Source organism: Convolutriloba macropyga, chromosome 3 (assembly GCF_964194025.1).
Source record: "Convolutriloba macropyga chromosome 3, txConMacr16.3, whole genome shotgun sequence".
In the NCBI taxonomy this organism is placed as follows: domain Eukaryota; kingdom Metazoa; phylum Xenacoelomorpha; order Acoela; family Convolutidae; genus Convolutriloba; species Convolutriloba macropyga.
The window spans coordinates 25011021-25032122 of record NC_134470.1 but is presented as its reverse complement, the minus strand read 5'-3'; the positions used below and the strand labels follow the sequence as shown (position 1 = coordinate 25032122).

Sequence of the window (21102 nt, the reverse complement as noted above, 5' to 3'; positions counted from 1 at the left end):
TATTGTAGTATAGAACTTGCATAATTTTGCGATGAAATTTGCGTAGATCTTACATATTTTGCATTGAATTTAGCGTAGACCTTACATATTTTGCGTTCAATTTAGCGTATGTCTTGCATAAATTCAACGCAATCATTGCCAATCTTGCAGATTTTGCATTGAGTTTTGAGAAGATCTTACATAGTTTAGATTCAATGTAGCATGAAACTTGCATTATTTTGCGTTGCATTTATCGTTGATCATAAATAAATCAACGCATTCGATTCCAATCTTACAATTTTTGCGTTGAATATAGTGTAGGTCTTATATATTTTGCGTTGAATTTAGCATGGTTTTTACAAAAAGTCAACGCATTGAACACCAATCTTACATATTTTGCGTAGAAATTAGCGTTGATCTTAAATAAGTTCAATGCATTCAACGCTAATCTTACATTTTTTGCGTCGAGTTTAGCGTAGATCTTAGATATTTTGCGTCAAATTTAGCGTAGACTTTAAATAATTTTGACGCCTTCAATGCCATTTTTACAAAGTTTGTTTTGAATTTAGCGTAGTTCTTACATAAATTCAACGCAATTAACGCCATTCTTTCAAGTTTTGCATTGAAATTAGCGTAGATCTTACAAATTTTGCGTAGAATTTAGCGGAGACTTTACATAATTTGCGTTCAATTTAGCGTAGATCTTACATAAATTCAACGCACCCATTGCCAATCTTGCATATTTTGCATTGAGTTTTACGTAGATCTTACATAGTTTAGGTTTGATGTAGCATAGATCTTGCATAATTTTGCGTTGCATTTATCGTTGATTTTAAATAAATCAACGCATATAAATCCAATCTGAAAAATTTGGCATGAATTCAACAAATTTAACACCAATCTTACATATTTTTCGTTGAAAACAGCGCAGATCTGACTTATTTTGCGTTGAATTTAGCATAGACCTTACATATTTTGCGTTGATTTGAGCTCTTGCATAAGTTCAACGCATTCAACTCTAATCTTACATGTTGTGCGTTGAATTTAGCGTAAATCTTAGATATTTTGCGTCAAATTTAGCGTAAACTTTACATAATTTTGACGCTTTTAATGCCAATCTTACATGTTTTGCGTTGAATTTAGCTTAGACATTAATAATTTAGCGTTGATTTTAATGTAGTTCTTACATAAATTCAACGCATTCAACGCCATTCTAACATATTTTGCGGTAAAAATAGCATAGATTTTACAAATTTTGCGTAGAATTTAGCGTAGACTTTACATAATTTGCGTTCAATTTAGAGTAGATCTTACATAAACTCATTGCCAATCTGACATAATTTGCATTGAGATTTGCGTCAATCTCACATATTTTTTGTTTAGTGTTGCACAGAACCTGCACAAATTTGCGTTGAATTTTTTGTAGATTTTGCATAAATTCAACGCATTCAACGCCAATCTTATTTAATTTGCGTCGATTTTAGCTTAGACCTTACATATTTTGCGTTCAATTTAGCGTAGATCTTACATAAATTCAACGCAATCATCGCCAATCTTGCATATTTTGCATTGAGTTTTGCGTCGATCTTACATAATTTAGGTTCAATGTAGCATAGAACTTGAATATTTTTGCGTTGCATTTATCGTTGATCATAAATAAATCAACGCATTCAATTCCAGTCTTACAATTTTTTGCGTTGAATATAGCGTAGGTCTTATATGTTTTGCGTTGAATTTAGCATGGTTTTTACATAAATTCAACGCATTGAGTATCAATCTTACATATATTGCGTTGAAATTAGCGTTGATCTTACATAGTTTGCGTTTAATATAGCAAAGAATTTGCATAGTTTTGCGTTGAATTTAGCGTAGATCTCACAAAAATTAGACGCATTCAAACCAATCTTACATATTTTGCGTTGACACTAGCGTAGATCTTATATCTTTTGCATCGAATATGACGTAGATCATACATAAATTCAACGCATTCAACGCCAATCTTATATTTTGCATTGATTTTAGCGTAGAAATTACATATTTTGCGTTCAATTTAGCGTAGATCTTACATATTTTGAATTGAATTTTGAGTAGATCTTACATAATTTCAACGCATTCAACGCCAATCTTACATTTTTTGCGTTGAAAATAGCGTATATATTACATATTTTGCGTTCAGTTAGCGTAGATCTTACGTATTTTGCAATGAATTTAGCATAGATCTTACATAAGTTCAACGCATTCAACGCCAATCTTACTTATTCTGCGTTGAGTTTAGCGCAGATCTTACATGTTTTGCGTTTAATTCAACGCCAATCTTACATATTTTGCGTTGATTTTAGCGTAGAAATTAAATATTTTGGGATCATTTTAGCCTAGATCTTATATAAATTCGAAGCATCCACTGCCAATCTTACATATTTTGCAATGAGATTTGCGTAGATCTTACATTGTTTCCATTTATTGTAGCATAGAACTTGCATAATTTTGCGATGAAATTAGTGTAGATCCTACATATTTTGCATTGAATTTAGCGTAGACCTTACATATTTTGCGTTCAATTTAGCGTATGTCTTGCATAAATTCAACGCAATCATTGCAGATCTTGCAGATTTTGCATTGAGTTTTGAGAAGATCTTACTTAGTTTAGATTCAATGTAGCATGTAACTTGCATTATTTTGCGTTGCATTTATCGTTGATCATAAATAAATCAACGCATTCAATTCCAATCTTACAATTTTTGCGTTGAATATAGTGTAGGTCTTATATATTTTGCGTTGAATTTAGCATGGTTTTTACATAAATTCAACGCATTGAACACCAATCTTACATATTTTGCGTTTAAATTAGAGTTGATCTTACATAGTTTGCTTTTAATGTAGCAAAGAACTTGCATAGTTTTGCGTTGAATTTGGCGTAGATATCACAAAAATTCGACGCATTCAAACCAATCTTACAAATTTTGCGTTGACACTAGTGTAGATCTTATATATTTTGCATCGAATTTGACGTAGATTTTACGTAAATTGAACGCATTCAACGCCAATCCTATATTTTGCGTTGATTTTAGCGTAGAAATTACATATTTTGCGTTTAATTTGGTGTAGATCCTACATTTTTTGCATTGAATTTTGAGTAGATCTTACATAACTTCAACGCCTTCAACGCCAATCTTACATTTTTTGCGTTGAAAATAGCGTATATATTATATATTTTGCGTTTATTTAGCGTAGATATTACATATTTTGCATTGAATTTAGCGTAGATCTTACATAAGTTCAACGCATTCAACGCCAATCTTTCTTATTTTGCGTAGAGTTTAGCGCAGATCTTATATGGTTTGCGTTTAATTCAACGCCAATCTTACATTTTTTGCGCTGATTTTAGCGTAGAAATTAAAAATTTTGGGTTCATTTTAGCCTAGATCTTAAATAAATTCGAAGCATCCACTGCCAATCTCACATATTTTGCATTTAGGTTTGCGTAGATTTTACATTGTTTGCATTTATTGTAGCATAGAACTTGCATAATTATGCGTTGATATTAGCGTAGATCTTCCATATTTTGCATTGAATTTAGCGTAGATCTTACATAAATTCAACGCATTCAACGCCAATCTTACTTATTCTGCGTTGAGTTTAGCGCAGATCTAACAATTTTTGCGTTTAATTCATTGAAGATCTTGCATATTTTGCATTGAATTTCGAGTAGATCTTACATAACTTCAAAGTATTCAACGCCAATCTTACATTTTTTTCGTTGAAAGTAGCGTATATATTGCATATTTTGCGTTCAATTTAGCGTAGATCTTAAATCAAATCAACGCATTCAACGCCAATCTTACATTTTTTTTGTTGATTTTACCGTTTTTAGCGTAGAAATCAAATATTTTGCGTTCAATTTAGCGTAGATCTTACCTAAGTTCAACGCATTCAACGCCAATCTTACTTATTCTGCGTTGAGTTTAGCGCAGATCTAACATGTTTTGCGTTTAATTCAACGAAGATCTTAAATATTTTGCATTGAATTTCGAGTAGATCTTACATAACTTCGGAGTATTCAACGCCAATCTTACATTTTTTTCGTTGAAAGTAGCGTATATATTGCATATTTTGCGTTCAATTTAGCGTAGATCTTAAATCAAACCAACGCATTCAACGCCAATCTTACATTTTTTTTTGTTGATTTTACCGTTTTTAGCGTAGAAATCACATATTTTGCGTTCAATTTAGCGTAGATCTTACATAATTTCAACGCATTCAACGCCAATCTTACTTATTCTGCGTTGAGTTTAGCGCAGATCTTACATGTTTTGCGTTTAATTCAACGAAGATCTTACATAATTTGCATTGAATTTCGAGTAGATCTTACATAACTTCAACGCATTCAACGCCAATCTTACTTTTTTTGCGTTGAAAATAGCGTATATATTACATATTTTGCGTTCAATTTAGCGTATATCTTAAATCAAATCAACGCATTCAATGCCAATCTTACATATTTTTTGTTGATTTTAGCGTAGAAATTACATATTTTGCGTTCAATTTAGCGTAGATCTTACATAAATTCAAAGCCTCAATTGCCAGTCTTACATTTTTTGCATTGAGTTTTGCGTAGATCTTACATTGTTTGCGTTGATTGTAGCATAGAATTTGCATAATTTTGCGTTGCATTTAGCGTTGATCTTAAATAAATTCAACACATTCAACGCTAATATTTTGCGTTGTATTTAACGTAGATCTTTTATATTTTGCGTCGAAAGTAGCGTAAACCTTACATAATTTCAACGAATTCAATGCCAATCTTACAAATTTTGCGTTGAATTTAACGTAGGTCCTATATAATTTAATTTGCGTTGATTTTAGCGTAGTTCTTACGTAAATTCAATGCATTCAAAGCCAATCTTACAAATCTTGCCTTGAAATTAGCGTAGATTTTACATATTTTGCAGTGAATTTAGCGTAGAACTTAAATAAATTCAACGCATTCATTGCTAATCTTTCATATTTTGCTTCGAGTTTAGCGTTGACCTTACATAATTTGGGGGTTGGCTTAGGGTAGGTGGGGGTGTCCGTGTGGGGGGGGGGGGGTGGTGTGTGTGGAAGGAGGCGTTGGTGGTTGAGGTTTGGGGTACGTTTGGGTTGGGGGTGCGTGGGGTTGAGGGGGGGGGAGATTTGGGTGTGGGGTTGGGGTAGGGTACGTGGGGGGAGAGATGTTCGTCGGATGGAGTACATTGGGGGTACGTTTGGGGGGGGGGGAGAGTACGTGGGGGAGGTACTTGTGGGGGGGGGGGGGGGTTACGGTGGGGGGGGGCGATACGTGTGGGGGTCCGTGTGGCGGTGGGGTGGGGTACGTTTGAGTGGGGGGGGGGGTACATTGGAGGGGGTAGTTTGATGATGGTTTGAGCTAGGCAGGCTCATTTTTCAATTTTTTCAAAAAATCAAAACCCGGTTGCTTGAGAGAAAAACTGGAAAATGTTGAGAGGAAAAAAAGTCGAGCAAAAATTGAACAAAATTTTTTTTAAAAAGTCAAAGTTGAGTTCAACGCAAAAATATGTAAAATCAACGCTTTATTCAATGAAACATTTTGTAAGATCTACGTTTAGAAACGCCAAACTTTCTTGAAACGTGAGGTTACAGTCTGATTTGTAAAGAGTGCGGTTTCTGAGAAAAGTAAGGTTCTGTGGCTCAGTGATTGACGAGGCAACTAGTAACCAGGAGGTCAGTGGTTCGAGTCGCATACACAGAGCTTTAGGCATTCATTTTATGTAAAATCAACGCAAAATATGTAAGATCTACGCTGAAGTCAACGCAAAATATGTAAGCTCTGTGCTAAATTCAACGCAAAATGTGTAAGATCTACGATAAATTCAACGCAAATTTATGTAAAAATATTTCGGTGAATTTTCCGACTTGTCAGCGCTAGTTACCACTGATCTTACTTAAATTTGGCAAATTTCCTCGACTATTTGAGCACAACAACATAGCGCTATTGAAAACATTTGAACATTTCATTTCAGAGCAGTTTCTGCCACTTAATGGTCTGATTTATTATGCCCATACATAACCATTCTTATTCAGCCTGCTGTTATGATATCCTTACTATTTTATGATATCGTGCAAGGATCCTATGAGATGTGTGTTATACATTAATCAAGGACTGTATAAAGAATCAGCGTATGTGTAGGACATCTGATATTATCTTTGTATGATTACTAAAAAGCGACTCCAAGGATGATATCACTTCAAAACTGACCTATAGAGTGTACATGTTCGTAGTGTTGACCTAGGGGCATTGTCAGAGGTGGAGCCCCGTGACTGAGAATGATGGAATGTCTGTGCACATAACAGAATGGGAACCTGCCATGGCCATAAGTAAGTTCCTCCAACCCTACCTCTCTGTGGATGTCTCTCAACTCGTTAAACAACCTCTGAGATACAGATCTTTCGTACCACATTTGTAGCATTGCGTTCTTAGCTAATGTCAAAAAAGAAGGTCGCTCCTGCAATGAACAAAACATGAACAACTTATCTTATATTTCTTTGCTGTTTGATTCATTGCAATTTTGTTGGATTGGCTTGAATTTCGATTTCGGAATTTTTATTGTGCTAAAAAAAAACCTAAAATTTTCATGCACTTTTCCGGTGCTGATTAAACATGAATAGCTGACGTGAATATTATTTTAATATGATATGCGAGACATAAAATTAATAACGTTTTCGCACCATCAATTTGTAATTTCTGTGCTTTTTCTGACATAATATTTAAATTGCAAAAGGGCTGCTGGGAACATTTTAAGAACAAGGAGAACCAAGCATAGAAAGACATTTTGTAGCTAAGATTTCTCGTATATACTGAGGACAATGGACTCTAACTGCCATAGAAATATCCCAATTCTGACATTGAAAATTATGGATCCTTCACCGTATCAGAACCCCTTACATCAACGAGGAGACCATACGTTTATATGCCCACTAAGCGGGGGGGGGCATAACTTATACACAGTTCAGCATACCTCTGGATTTTCAACCGCAATCTCAACAGCTCTCTGATATAGGGGAGGATAATTTGCAGCAGTTGGCATTAAAGCTCCCATGTATTGAGTCACAACCGGAATATTGTGTTTTCTTCCGGCCATAACTGCCCCAGTAATCATCACGTCGCTCAGTATCAGCTCAAAGGAAACCTCAGAGTTAGAGATTAAGTGGTGCAGAGTTTGCGAAACTTTCAGGTTCCCGTTTAGCCAAGACAATGTAGCCGATTCAGTCATGGCTGAAAGTCAGGAAATGTCTACCAGCTCGGTTTTACAGAGTCTCTTTTTTTAAACGCGTTCTATCTATAAACTGCATGCTTTCTCTGTGCATTAGATTGGAGTACCGGTGAAGAACTTTTTTGATAAACGATCTTGGCTGTCATATTAGAGATCGGTGCAGCCTGGTTCCTTATGCTTACTATACCTTAGTGTTTTCAGGAGACAAAAATCTTCAACAGCAAATAATAATCTTGAGAACTCACTCATTTTGTTAGATCAGTATTTCGATCAACATAGCTTAAATTTGAACTCAAAAAAGAGAGAGTACATAACTTTCTGCGACCGATCAAAAAATAGATTTACAAAATAATCGAAAATAAATGTCAGGGACGAATTAATACATCCAACAAAATCTGTTAAAAACTTGGAAAACTTCTTGATAAAAATTTGGACCTTCAAGAAGACGTTAGAAATCTCTTAAGGAAATTGACATAAGGATAAAGGGCCATTCAAGCCATAAAAATGTCATTCACAGTAGATACCAGGATCAAATTATTGAAAGCCTTGGTGTTTAGTCATGTTCATAACAGTGCCCTATTATTAACTTCTATCAGCGTTGATTGAGAAAATCTCTCGAAAATCGGTTAGACTGGGCTATTAGATCATGTGCGAGTCGATGAAATTTTGACCCCACAAATAAATTAAAACATCAATACCAGATTCTGCCAAGTGCGTGTCTCCTGAAAACGAAAAAAAAATTGTACTTATTCGAAATAGTCTCAAAAAGGCTCACTATTTTTTCATAATCTGAATGAAACAACAATCAAATATCACCCAAACAAATGCTCGGCAAGGATTTATTTTGGACTCACGTGTCAAACCAACTAATTAGGCAATTGTTTTTTTGCGAGTGCAGTGAGTTTATGGAATGATTTCATAAAATCAAACAATTTTACGAAAAGCAAGAATCTACAGAATGTTAAGAAAAGATAATTAGCACATTTCACTAGGAAACTTCACTTTTCTTACAAAATTATGTTTGCAGGCCTGTCATGGCGAGACTTTATTTGCTTGGTCTAAATTTTGCCCAAAACTTTTTTATTGATTCAGTTAGTTCTATTTGTTCGCTACTTCTTACACACTTCATTGCCACGGTATTAAATATCTGATATTGGAATTCAATCGTTTCTTTGATATATCTGTTTAAAAAGAGAACGGGTCAAATGAAATTGATGTACCAAAGAAATTGCACCCTTTAGCAGAAAAATAATCCTGTCAATGGTTTGTAGTAATTGACAACAGTTTGATTGCCTGCATACGCCTGCATAGAGTAAAATTTTAATAATTAATCAAAAAAATTATATTTAGTCAGTTTTTGGAATTATTTTCTTCATGTACAGGACGATTATGATATTCGGTATAAATATGGTCTTCGAATTTTCCAAGGTTCTCATCGACCCCCGTCAGGCACCAATGCATATGTGGCACAGTCTTGAAAATTAGGGGATCTCAATTATAGGAACAAAAATTTTTCAAAAATTTTATGAAGAATTAAAAATAAAATATTATCCCTTAAACAATGGCTGGTCTTTTTTGCCTACGTCTTCTACTTTGTGAAGACAAAACTGTTTATAGTAGATCAATTGTATCTATACGCTCACAATGCAGGTTTTGTCAGAATTTTCTTTGCACCGGGTAGGGGTTCCGTAGTAGCAGATGTAATTTTTTAAAATCAATTTTCATTAATTCATAATCATTCTATGGCTCATTGCTGTTTTAAAGTATTTAAGTCTTGGTGAGCAAAGATGAACGCATGATTGTAAAATTCCATCTCATTTATATTATAATAATTTCACAATTTCATAAAGTTTTGAAGTCCGGTTATCTGATATTTTATATGTCTTTTGCTGGTTTTACACTCAGCGCAGTGAAATTAATTCATTCGATATAGACCAGCTATAAACTTTACTCTGTCAACATTAAAATGCTAGACGAACTTCAAGAAGCCAAATTTAGAAGAAGCGAAATTGGCAAAGGGAAGAACAGTGTTGTAGATGATAGCTAATTAACGGTCGAAGAACACTTTATTTTTTGGGCATAATTTCCACAATTCAGAGTATTTTATTGCAATATCCTAATTAAATAAATAAATTTTGACGTCGAAATCTCGTGTTGATAAGATATCTCTTAAAATCTTGGTAAAATCTCATAAAAAAGGTACATAGAGAGATTAATCAATAGATTATCTCAAAATTATTATCATGCGCCAAAAATTTTTTTGTATTGCTACGTCTGATTTTACAGGAGAAACTACCCGGGTTGACAACCATAAAAGAAACTCACCAATCATAAAAGGCCATATATGAATTTTGTGGAAACTTACAATGATCTTAAAAATTATTGAGTTTTGCTGACAAACTGTCCAAAGGGCCGCCTGCAGTTCCAAAACAACGTTTCTGTGCATAAAATTTCAAAATTCTGTGCTTTACTTTTATGGTGCCAAACTTAATAACCATAGCAACATCATGAAACGGAAATTTGTATGAATTTTTATGGACCATATATGCCCGGACCTAACGCCAAGTCAATTTCAGTACTGGGCAAGTCTAAATCCAAGTCTTATTTCATTACTGATTCAGAACTATGATCATGACACTTTTTACACTTGGCCGTCTAAATCCAAGTCTGGGCTGAGACTTGGTAAGTCTAATCCAAGTCTGATTTAAGACTTGGCAAGTCTAAATCCAAGTCTGATTCAAGACTTGGCAAGTGTAAATCCAAGTCTGATTTAAGACTTGGCGATTCTAAATCCAAGTCTGATTTAAGACTTGACAATTCTAAATCCCAGTCTCGTTCAGATTTATGGCAAGTAAAATGGGTCAACCCGGTGATGAAGTTTATGCATTCTGCAATTTTTATTAAATTAATTTTTATTTTCGGTTCCATACAAAAAAAGGTCAGAGAAAAGAACAAGAATAATTAGCCGAATAAATCAATTTTTTTCTTAGCCAGCACGTTGATCACTCTCTATTAATGAAGATTTATCCGACAACAAATTATCCACAGCGACTTTTTAAAGCAGAAATATAAATTTGAAAGTGATAAATGATACCTTTTTCAGTTTTAGCTGAATTAATTAGGGGTCCTTCATTTTATATTAAGTGATGACTAACTGAGAAAACTAAACAGTTAAATTCATTGTAATATTTGATATGGCAAATAAAAGAGTTAACAAAATTATTGTCATTTTTCTTATTTCCATTGCACCTGAGCTGAGTTTATTTTGATTTTTCGGTGTGCTACATTAAAAGTCTGGGTTAACAAAATACCGTCAAAACTTTTACTGACTTCTTTTTAAAATTGATTGATTTTATTCCAAAGAATTTAAAACTAAGCAATGAGGCGGGGTAATTTGCGTTTGACCCCACTCATCGACATTTTCGATTTAATGGTCTTCCAGACAAAGAGATAGAAATTTTAAAAAAATATATAAGTTTGTCACGAAAAGAATTGATGTATGAATATGTTGCTTGAAACTGAAACCATCAAACTAAATAAGCAATGCGCTTTTATTGTGCCGATGATATATTCAATTAACAAGAATACACGACAAGACAAACAAAAAATAAAACAACAAAAACTAAACAAAAATTGTGACCAAAATTAATGTATACTTAAAAAAGAAGAACTTCAAAATAAAACAAAACCAATTAACTTGAGTAGAATATACTATAAGTCACTCAATAAGACATGGGACCAGCCCGTATTGAACCTAGGTAAAAATTAGTCAAAGAAAAATTTTAAAAAATGGAAAAGTTGAAAGAAGAAGATATTATTTTCTGAAGAAAAGAAAATCATGGATATGGAAACATCCCAATACCTCTCCATATCCCGATTATATCTTATAACTAATAAATGGACAACAAAAAATGAAAACAAGGAAAAAATCAGTACAAATCTGCTAAAAATCATTGTCCAAGCCACTAAAATACTAAGCTGTAAAATAAAATTAATATATACATATATATATATATATATATATATATATATATATATATATATATAAATATACAGATATATATATATATATATATATATATATATATATATATATATCTTTATATATATATATATATGTGTGTGTGTGCGTGTGTGTGTGTGTATGTATGTTTGTATAAATTGGCTTTCATTCAACGCCAATCGGAAAAGAATTTAGTTTGCTAATGTTACAAGACATCAAAAACAAAACTTAATTTTGAGCAAAAATTGCTAAATCATAAAATTTTTTAAAAGCTCTGAGAATCAACGCCAGGAAACCAATATTTTGAGCATAAATAATCTAATTAAAAACTCATATTTCATATAACAAAAAATGATGCAAATTGCCATTGATCAACCTCGGAAACAAGTTAACAGAAATTAGAAAAGAAGATTAAAAAAATGGATAGGACATTTTTTAAAACAAAGTAAATTCAAAGTCACCAAAACCTTTAGTCTCGCAATTAAATACTTTTGTAGGGTCTTTGTAACTGCACATCAAAGCTGAAAACTGTCATCATTCTCAATCTAACATATGACTCTAAAAGATGACAAAATATATAACGATCAAACTTGGCTATTCACTAAGAAGCATAGATAATCTCAATAACGCCATTGTCCAAAATCGCTGGTGAGGCGTTTTCTATCAATAGCGTAAAAATGCGACAAGTCGAGAAGGACAAATGAACAAAAAAAGAACTCGAAGCCAAAAAATCTTTTCTGAAAATATAAAACCCAGTGAAACTTTAAGTTCGATTCAATAGAAAACTGACTCAAAATCTCTAGTTGAAATGAGGTACAAGTTGACCGAAATCAGATATGACAAAATCCACTGTTTTTCTTTTCGAAAAAAACTATTATTCAAAGTCATAAAAACAATGAGTTTATAACTAAAAAAACTAAATTGGTTAACTCTTAGCTCTATATGTCGCCAACAGGACATGTCATTAATCAGGTTTTATGACTATAATATAACAACAAACAAAGAAACAAAAACTTAAAAAAACATTTTCACGCAAATATCTTCTCGCGGAACATTTGATACCTTTTTATTGGACAAATTTTGAACCTCAATAACTCGGTGGAAAAACCGAGCTTCAAAAGATCTTAAATTTTTTATTCTCCGCTGCAAGGGTTTTCCGATGATACCACTCATAAATTGCTACGATCAATATATCGATTGACCAAAATTAACTGAACAAAAGAATCGTTTGAGTATACATTTCTTTCCCCACCAATGTGGGTTGGAACAAATATTTGTCAGAACGCGCAGTTCATTTTCAATTTTCAGTCGTCAACGGTTTTTAATTACATTTATTTATCCGCTTCATTTGTAGATAATTTTAGAATGACGTGAAGTTCTATAATGTTTACGATATATACGTAAGGTTTTTTTGCGTTTTTCTCGCAGCGTTTTTGATGAGGTTATACTTCTTGGTTAGCAAAATAGTTATCCCGGTGACTATTTGATATACATTTTTAAGTTTTTCGACGTAAATTATATTTAATCAGAATTTCAATTTAACAAGGCAATTTTTCTTTTTGGCAGCTTTTCTCTGGCCCTTTTTGTCGAGTTTGTTGGAGAAAATGACTATGATAATAACTGCCACCTTCTTATCAGAATCGTTTAAGGAGAAAATTTATATTGTAGCTGTAGCAACAGCATTTGTAGACCTTTTACACAAAACTTGATCTTCCAATTATAACAATTCGATTCTTCTAAATCGTAATAAATGGAAAATTTCAATTCTGTGGAAGTTGTCTACAAATGAAGCCGCCTACTTTCGAAATTAATCAATCACCAAAATACCAGAGGAACAAATCAGCCACTCGGGTCAAGGTGCCACCGCTGAAAATCGCTAAAAGATGTAAGATTTGCTGTGAATTTGAATAACAAGTTTAAGCTTTGCACTCACTGCGATCACTGTGGTGAAAAAAACTTTTAAGCCGCGAAAATTTTTTTCACCGCTTCTTACAAAAATTCACCTCAAAATTCACCGGTAATCTTAAAAAATTTCATCATTAGAAAAGTTGTATTAAAGACATGCAAGAATAGTGCTGAATGGTCAGCAACCTTATAATATTAAAAAAGATATAATACTATAATAGATGTCGATAATGCTGTCGATAGAGGATCACCTTATGGATAGATAACCAGCTTATGGATAAAAGATAAGCATATTAACCAAAGATGTTTTACTTTTAGCCATATCTGAGGATATTTGTTTTCGTACTTTTTAACATAAAGGTATTATAAAATTTTGATCTGATCAATTGTTTATTTTTTCTATGTGTCCTTCTATAGGTTAATTTTAAATTTCAGTGTTGACTCTATCCTTTAAGTTAATGGGTATTCGTCGTCCTTTTTGATGTTTAGGGCGAAGATTTCTATTTTTGTGTAATATCCCATATATATGTAGAGTATGAAACACTTAATCAATTTGGTCCAGCTTCTCTAAAACAGTTAGATTTTTGTCTCTTTTTATTCGAAAAAGAACAAATATAAAATTTCAGCAGCAGCGTTTTCTAATCGGTTCAAGAAGTTGGGACTGAACTAAACTCGCAATCAGAGTGCGAGGAGTATAAAACAGAATGCGGTGAAAAAATTTTTTCAGCGCTACCACGAAGCAGTGAAAAAAATTCACCCCTAAAATCGCAAATCACACAAATATTCACCGCTAAATTCAGCGCTAATCTTACAAAAATTAACTGCTATCAACGCATTCAACGCTATAAGATGCGGGCACTTTGCGGTGAAAAAAAATTTTTTTTTCACCGCTATTCACCTCTAATCTTACATTATTTTTTGACCAAACCTCGACCTGGGCAACTAAATTCAGGTATGCCTCATTGCAGTTGTAGTATTTTTTATCATGGTCATTTCGCCACAAAACATGAACCTTTAAAATCGGGGAAACGCCTCAACGAAAAAGAGGAAAAACTTTCAACTTAGTAAATTTGAGAATCAAAAGCACTTGCTTGGTGAAAATCTAAGATTTGTATTAAATGTTAAATTACATCTTTCGGAAAATAGTTAGGAATTCCCATTCAGAATTAGATTACTTGCCAATCTAACCCAGTGACCAAAAAACTTTGTGAACAAAAAAAATTAGAAGACTGGAATAAATTTTAAGAAACTTATGCATAAAACTGTGAAGAAGCAACTTAATATGAGCTTTAAATGACATTTCCTGATAGCATGGTAGAAGAGAGAGCAAGGAGGTCTGGCATGTCTCTATAGATGAAGCAGTTCGTCACATCTCGCAAATGCATTTCTACAAGTTGTTCTCTGTCGTCGTCTTTGAGTACCACAGTCACCCTGTGTCCACGCCTCATCAATGCTCGGATGATGGCTAAAGCGAAACAACAAGTCTCGGATCACACTAGTTTATTCCCGCTTACCTTAATTTTTCTCAACATTTTGATTTGGATTTTTACTTTGTAGCTGAATCGGGATTATTTCTGATCTTAATAGGTCAGCTGAGAATTTGAAATTACCGGGGATTTTAGTTTCCTTGAGCATATAGCGCATGTAGCCTAATTCCTCAGAAGGTTTTGTAAACCCCATGTTTTAACATTGCCCCTGGATTTTATTTGCTCGCTTGTTCGAGTTCGGTGTACTTCTGCGGCCTTATGAATTTTTGACAATTACCCACCATTTTTGACAATTTTCGAGAAATTTATGACAGGATTTGGTGGCGTGATAGCCGAGAGGTAAGGTGCTTGATTCACCCCTGTCTCCGTAAAAACGTCTGTGTCAGGTTGAGCTCTTACTCAACCATAGCTTCAAGTTGACCATAGTCTGACCAATATTGGCGGCAATAATAGTGCCACGTGAAAGTTGCAAACGCTAGAAAAAGTGGCCATGATCACCAAAAAGAGCATACATGCTCACAAAATGAACAGTCTGAGATGTGGGGAAACTCTACTGTACAGAAATGAGCTGAACATGGCACGTAAATCAGGTTTTTCATTTTCAGCATTCGACAAAAACTTGTGCAGTGGTAAAAAATTGATTAGCTAGTCACAAATGAGAGCACAGGATTGCGAAAAATGTTGTCCAAACACGCCTCAAATTTTAAGTATAGCGGTTTAACGACAAATCATGTATTCAGTAAAGTTCAACTAAGTTTTTGCAGATGCTATCAAATTTTAAATGGAATTTTGGTGTACAATCAGTTTTCTAAAAATCATCAGCTTTCTTATAGAATTTATTTCATGGGGTATTTTTGAAAATTTAGGTTGTTGAGATGTTTTATAAAATTTGAGGCCAATTTTTTTAATGTGGAATGATTAACTTCTAGGAACTTGCAAGTTTTCGGAAGAAAAACTGGCAAGGCGATTATCGTTTGACAAGTTTCTGCTAGAAACTTGCAAGTTCTTACAAGTTAACCATTCGGCCTCGACCCGGGAGATGCCATGTTGGAGCGTGTTTCAATTTGTTTAAAGTGGATCTTATCTAGTAAAAAAAAATGTTAATTTTAAAATCCAAAAAGTGTATTCGCTGAGTTTTGTCTTGACATTATTTAGTTATGTCAAGTATCTTAACTTCTTTGTACATGTTTATTAGTTGAAGTCGATCATTCTTCTATGTACCATAGAAGTTTATTAATTGCTCTTGAACGAAGTTCATAGCAATTATTGTAAACGTGTTGGTTTTTATGCAAATTTATGCAAATGCAGGAAACGATAGACAAGTGGGCAGTGCTGCTGGTGAGGGATCATGATGATCGTGGAGCGAATCCCGGCGTGGTCAACGGTTTTTGCACCCATAAAGAAAAATTGATCTAAACTACAGCCCCGGAATTAAATTGCCCCCTCGCCCGTCGTTCAAGAGCAATTCTTCCGACATTAATCGGTGTATGTTTGCTGAAGTCTTTCTTGAAATTTTAGTTTTAAGAGAAGATGCTCCGAAGATGCTTCTCTCCTGAAATAAAGAACGAACCACGATCTGCTGGTTAGGTTACTCTTTTATGATTATTACTTACCAACCATTGGTTGAAAATGGTCTGGTTCGCATAGAGTAACAGCCAGAATATGTGATCTCGATCTGTGCACTATTCTATCTATTATCCAATCCATTTTAACTCTCTTTTTTATAAATTATATGCAGAAGACAGTAGGAACAATAAAAGCCACTAAAACTAAATAAAGCAGGTAATTAAATATAATAACAGACTTTAACGAAAGCCATGTTTTTATTGATTTTAATCTGAAAGCTATGTAATACTCGCTCATAAACAAAATTTTTGTACTTAGTAAGCAAAAAGTATTTAAATACATTTTCACATCAAGTACATAAAGCGCACAGCAAAATTTAATTTGCAAATCAACCTGGCTGATTTGGCGATATGAGATTATTTTTTGCTCGCACACGCACTTTCTCAAACCTGAGAGCTTGCCATTGTGTATTTTTCGTTAAGAAAATGGCGAAGAAAACTATGAAATTGAAATGTTTGAGCCTCTCTGATAAACATTTTCAAATCGGGTATTTTTGAAAGGCAACAAAACTATCTCGGTAAGAGCAAGGCATTCGGATGTACTTATAAGCATAAAGTACACTGAGCATTGCATATCAAGTTCAAATGTCGACAAGAACGTACCCGGGGGGTACTAATCCATTTGCTCCTTTGGTACCCTGCTCCTACATTTCCCTCTCAGATTTGTGTTACAGTTGTTTATGCCAATAGGGCTCTGCAGGAAGACAAATTTTTGGAAAAAACGTAACCAGCAGCTTTGAGAATTTGAGAACCTCTTTAATATAAATTGATTATCAAATACTTAAAATCTGAGGCAAAACCAAACAGGCTTTTATCTCCGAGTTGATCACAATTTTTTCTGTTAAAAATGGGCCGAGTCTCACGGCATGAAGTAAAAATTTTTTCATAAATAGCAACCAAATAATTTGAGCATTTAATTTGAATCTTCAGCATAAAACTCTAATATACTGAGATATAGAAAAACGTAAACTGGCAAAAGCAAAAGAATAGGAACTAAACGATAGGAACTTAAAAAGAAGGAAATTCTCTCTCGTTTTCCTTGAAGTTCACTGAGGGCACAGCAATTCAATTCTGAAAAATGACAAAATTAGCAGTGATCAGTTATTTTAAATATTATCGGCAATTACAGGTTAAAATTTTACCTTACTAAGACTGTGTAAGACTCTTACAGATCTTACTTAATACAAATGCTCCTAATAAATCCATAACAAAAAATAATTGTCCTACAATAAGTTCCACGACAAAAAAATCACCATATTGTTCTTACGAGACAATAATCAATTGTTAAAAACAAAAAATATTGCGAAGAATTTGATAGTTTTGCATTTTTAATTTCCTGGTTTTTACCATTGACCAAACTGAAATACTCCTTGGTATTAATGGATTTGCATTCACCTACCTTACTTGCGTCGTTCCTGGAAATTCAGCCGTTTGATGTGAAAACTAAATTTTGGTGCTCACTATCTGGTAAGTACGAAACATATGCGTCAAAAGTAACACCATTCATCTTGCAGGTATAAAAAGAAACGCATTTGTCTAGAATGTAATTAATCGTTATTAATAGAGAATAGATAGGATGAGCCCTGACTAAATGAACTTCTACCACAGAGCTGCAGCTAGCAGGATTTTGAGCCGATGATAGCTAGCAGGACCAGACAAATATTCTCCAATAAGAATTAAAACCAATAATAAAAAGTAAAGATAACAAGGAGGCTCGGTAATGTGCGTAAGCACATAAGGTTCCGACCCCGCTCATCCACATTCTTGACTTAATTGGCTACCAAATGATGAACAGAGAGAAAACTTCCAGAAACATGCATATCGGTTCATGAACAAACAATGGAACACAATAATGCCAACCTAGAGGGCGATGAACGTTGTTGATAAAAGGACTACTAGAGAGGACAATAATAATTATCAAACAACAAACATTGCTTACGACCAAAACTCGAGGTCTATAATAAACAAAATCATAACAAACTAAAACTCGCATCAGATAAAATCTAAAGGATACAATTTCATCTATTTTTTATTAGAAAAGATAAGGAACTTGTCCTCAAAGCGACTGGTTAACAGGTTGACAGAACGAGCAAAGAGGTACGAAGTTTGAAAATACGTTTCATTTTTTGAAAGCAATTTCACCGTTTTTGTCATTGGATATTAACTGAAAGCCCTTAAATGTTCGTTGATATCCCATAGGAAGCATTTGAGGCATGTCATTATCCAATGTTCAATTGCGCAGAATTTCAGAGCCAATGGGACCTACGATTATTGCTATAAATTAAAAAGAAAACAAAAATCTTGCAAAATGACAGAGACAAAAATTTTAAAATATTTTGTGAAATCTCGTTGTGACAGTAATAACAAAGCCGAGAAGCAAATGCTTGAAGCTAAAACCGTTACAGAAAATAAATTATAGTCCAATGGAAACGGGTTCTGACCTGTGTTTACTTAGACTGAGCTACAAATTGACCGAAAAACTATTTAAAAAATGTCCGTTTCACAATGATGTTATTGAAAAAATAAAAATTTAAAAGTCATAACAGACTTAAGATTTCATCAAACAATGATGGATTAAACTGCAATACCTCAGGTAGCCAATTGGGTCTGTTAATATTGAGACTAAGTAACGACAACACAAAATAATAATAAATATAAAATGAAGCCAAAACTTCAAAAATTTTAACAAGATCACACTGTTCAAGGCACTATAATAATATCATCCTACCTGCGAGAAGTATAACTTGTCGCTTTCCCTCAATTTAACATCGAAGATGCTGCCTTATAGAAGGACTGTGTAGAAATGACAACAAAAAGAAACGCAAAAAATGAACAGTATAGAAATCTTTAAAAGTTTTATCAAATGAATAGTCGAAGCAAGCAACAACGTATAAGCAAGCGCAAAAAACAATTGAATCAACAAGAGTATTTGAGACTTCTAATCAACGAGATTGAGTTACATGCTTACGAAAGCGAAAGCAAATGGATGCAGTTGGAAAAATAGTATATTACAATTTTAAACTCATTAAAACAAACAGCTGTGCACTGAAATCTTATTTAGGTTGAGTTATACTTCCTAGGGAAGCAGTTCAGACCTATCGTTATCAGGTATAAGGCATACAACAACCTAAGAAAACATAATCAATGTCAAGAAAATTCATAAAATTTTGCGAAATAACTTTGTTTCAGCCCAAAAAGCACAAAATATATAACAAAAACAGTTAAAATATTCAGAAAAGCATATTTCAAATGCTGTGCGTTTCCCTTGTTTTCAACAGGAACATGTCAATCTCCTTCAACTAGACATGTCAATATTGTGATAATTCGACAAGGAAACAAAATGAACTAATAAAATATGCAATTAAGCTCAAAAATTTAAAAAAAAAATGAAATTGCGTAGTATTAAAACAAAGAGATCATTAGTTGAACATAAACCATTTCCCGAAGTTGAGAGAAACAAAATAAAGGGGGCAAAGTTCAAAAACAAAACGATATTATCCTAAATAAAGAATATTCAAAGTTATAACAGATATTAGATTACAACTGAAGGATTTGTCTAGATTCATTTATACCTCCTAAAATTTACTGGATATTTATCCGGGGACAATATGTCATTGGGCTACAAAAAAGATAACAAATTAAAGCAAAACTCAAGAAGTAGAAAAAAAAATTTACGAAAGCAATTGGTCAGAGCTATAGAAAACATGAGTTAACTCTGAAACTGTAATTTAAACTCGTTGGGCCTTGTATTTTGTAAATAGTGTCTGTCGTTAATTTAGCCCTGATCTGAAATTCTTGTAAGTAAAAAAGTTTACATAAAAAACATTTACGTAGCGGAAAAATTTTGAAGAAAAGTCGCGACCGATTAAAATCTTTAAAAAATTTCTTATGGTATGGATCGATGGCGAGATCAAGATCAGCCCAGATGATAGTGCGCTTCTAGCAAAATACTCTATTGTTCAAATGGTTGCGAAATAGATCAATTTCTTAGCAAGATTTTTCAAATTGTCAAAAATAAAAATGCACTTTGTATAATTTTCGCGTTTAAATTTGCAAAAAACCGGCAAAATTATAATTCCGAAAGACTCTCAAAGCCAGCGAGTGTACAACTAACTCCTCTGTCAGCATAAAAAAAATAGGGCCACAAAATTCTAGCGAAAAAAAACTCGGTTCGAACAATTCAGCAACCGTCCTCTATCTTTAGAGATAAAATTAATAGCACTACAGTTAACAATTTTAAGAAATTTTAGCAAAATTGACGTAAACTAGGTTAAAAATACCATAAATGTGAATAAAAACAGCTGAGATACCTCTAATAATCGCGAAACTTTAAACTTCGATAACTCCCTATAAAAAACGAAAATTGAAAAAATCTATTTAATTCCATATTCTACGCTTGACGGGCTGTTCAATGAAATCACTCACAATTCTTTACGATGATTATATCGATCCGCCAAAATCGTCTGAACTATCAAAAATCCATTTGAGTATATAGTTCCTCCCCCACTAAAGTGGGTCGGAACAATAAACCGTTACAAAGTCGCATTTAATATCTGCAACAACTTTTCGCAGGGAATGATAACAAACATTGAAAATTTCTCTGCGTAGAAAAGTTCGGCGATTGCTTTTTAAACACCAACTTGATAACTGAACTATAGCTTTTGAACAACTTGTTAGGCGTTTTGATGAGATCAGAGAATATCCAATTGCTGTCCTGTTTGACATCAAGCAAATTAACCTGTTTCAAAACCATAAGTTCAAACTAAGCTTTTTGTGTTTAGTGAGCGAAAATTTAGGCCAGCTTTGTTGCATAGATTTGATGCTTGTGAGCTTAT

The 21102-nt window shown here is 33.5% G+C and overlaps 1 protein-coding gene across 3 annotated transcripts in view; it reads right to left on the bottom strand.

The window, feature by feature from the left end:
* The window catches only part of LOC142336957 (UDP-glucuronosyltransferase 2C1-like), a 115151-nt gene extending 94249 nt beyond the window's left edge, over positions 1–20902 (bottom strand). The window contains exons 1-6 of one of the 3 annotated variants that reach the window (XM_075385953.1): positions 20804–20902; positions 17856–17980; positions 16256–16317; positions 14463–14620; positions 6993–7253; positions 6233–6479 (exon numbers count right to left, since the gene is read on the bottom strand). In XM_075385953.1, the coding sequence (XP_075242068.1) occupies positions 6233–6479; positions 6993–7253; positions 14463–14620; positions 16256–16262 (673 nt within the window). In that variant the 5' untranslated portion in view covers positions 16263–16317; positions 17856–17980; positions 20804–20902. Of the gene's footprint in view, positions 1–6232; positions 6480–6992; positions 7254–14462; positions 14621–16255; positions 16557–17855; positions 17981–20803 lie in introns of those variants that run through there. The other 2 variants (XM_075385951.1, XM_075385952.1) reach the window with 2 other exon arrangements.
* Positions 20903–21102: the final 200 nt, after the last annotated feature.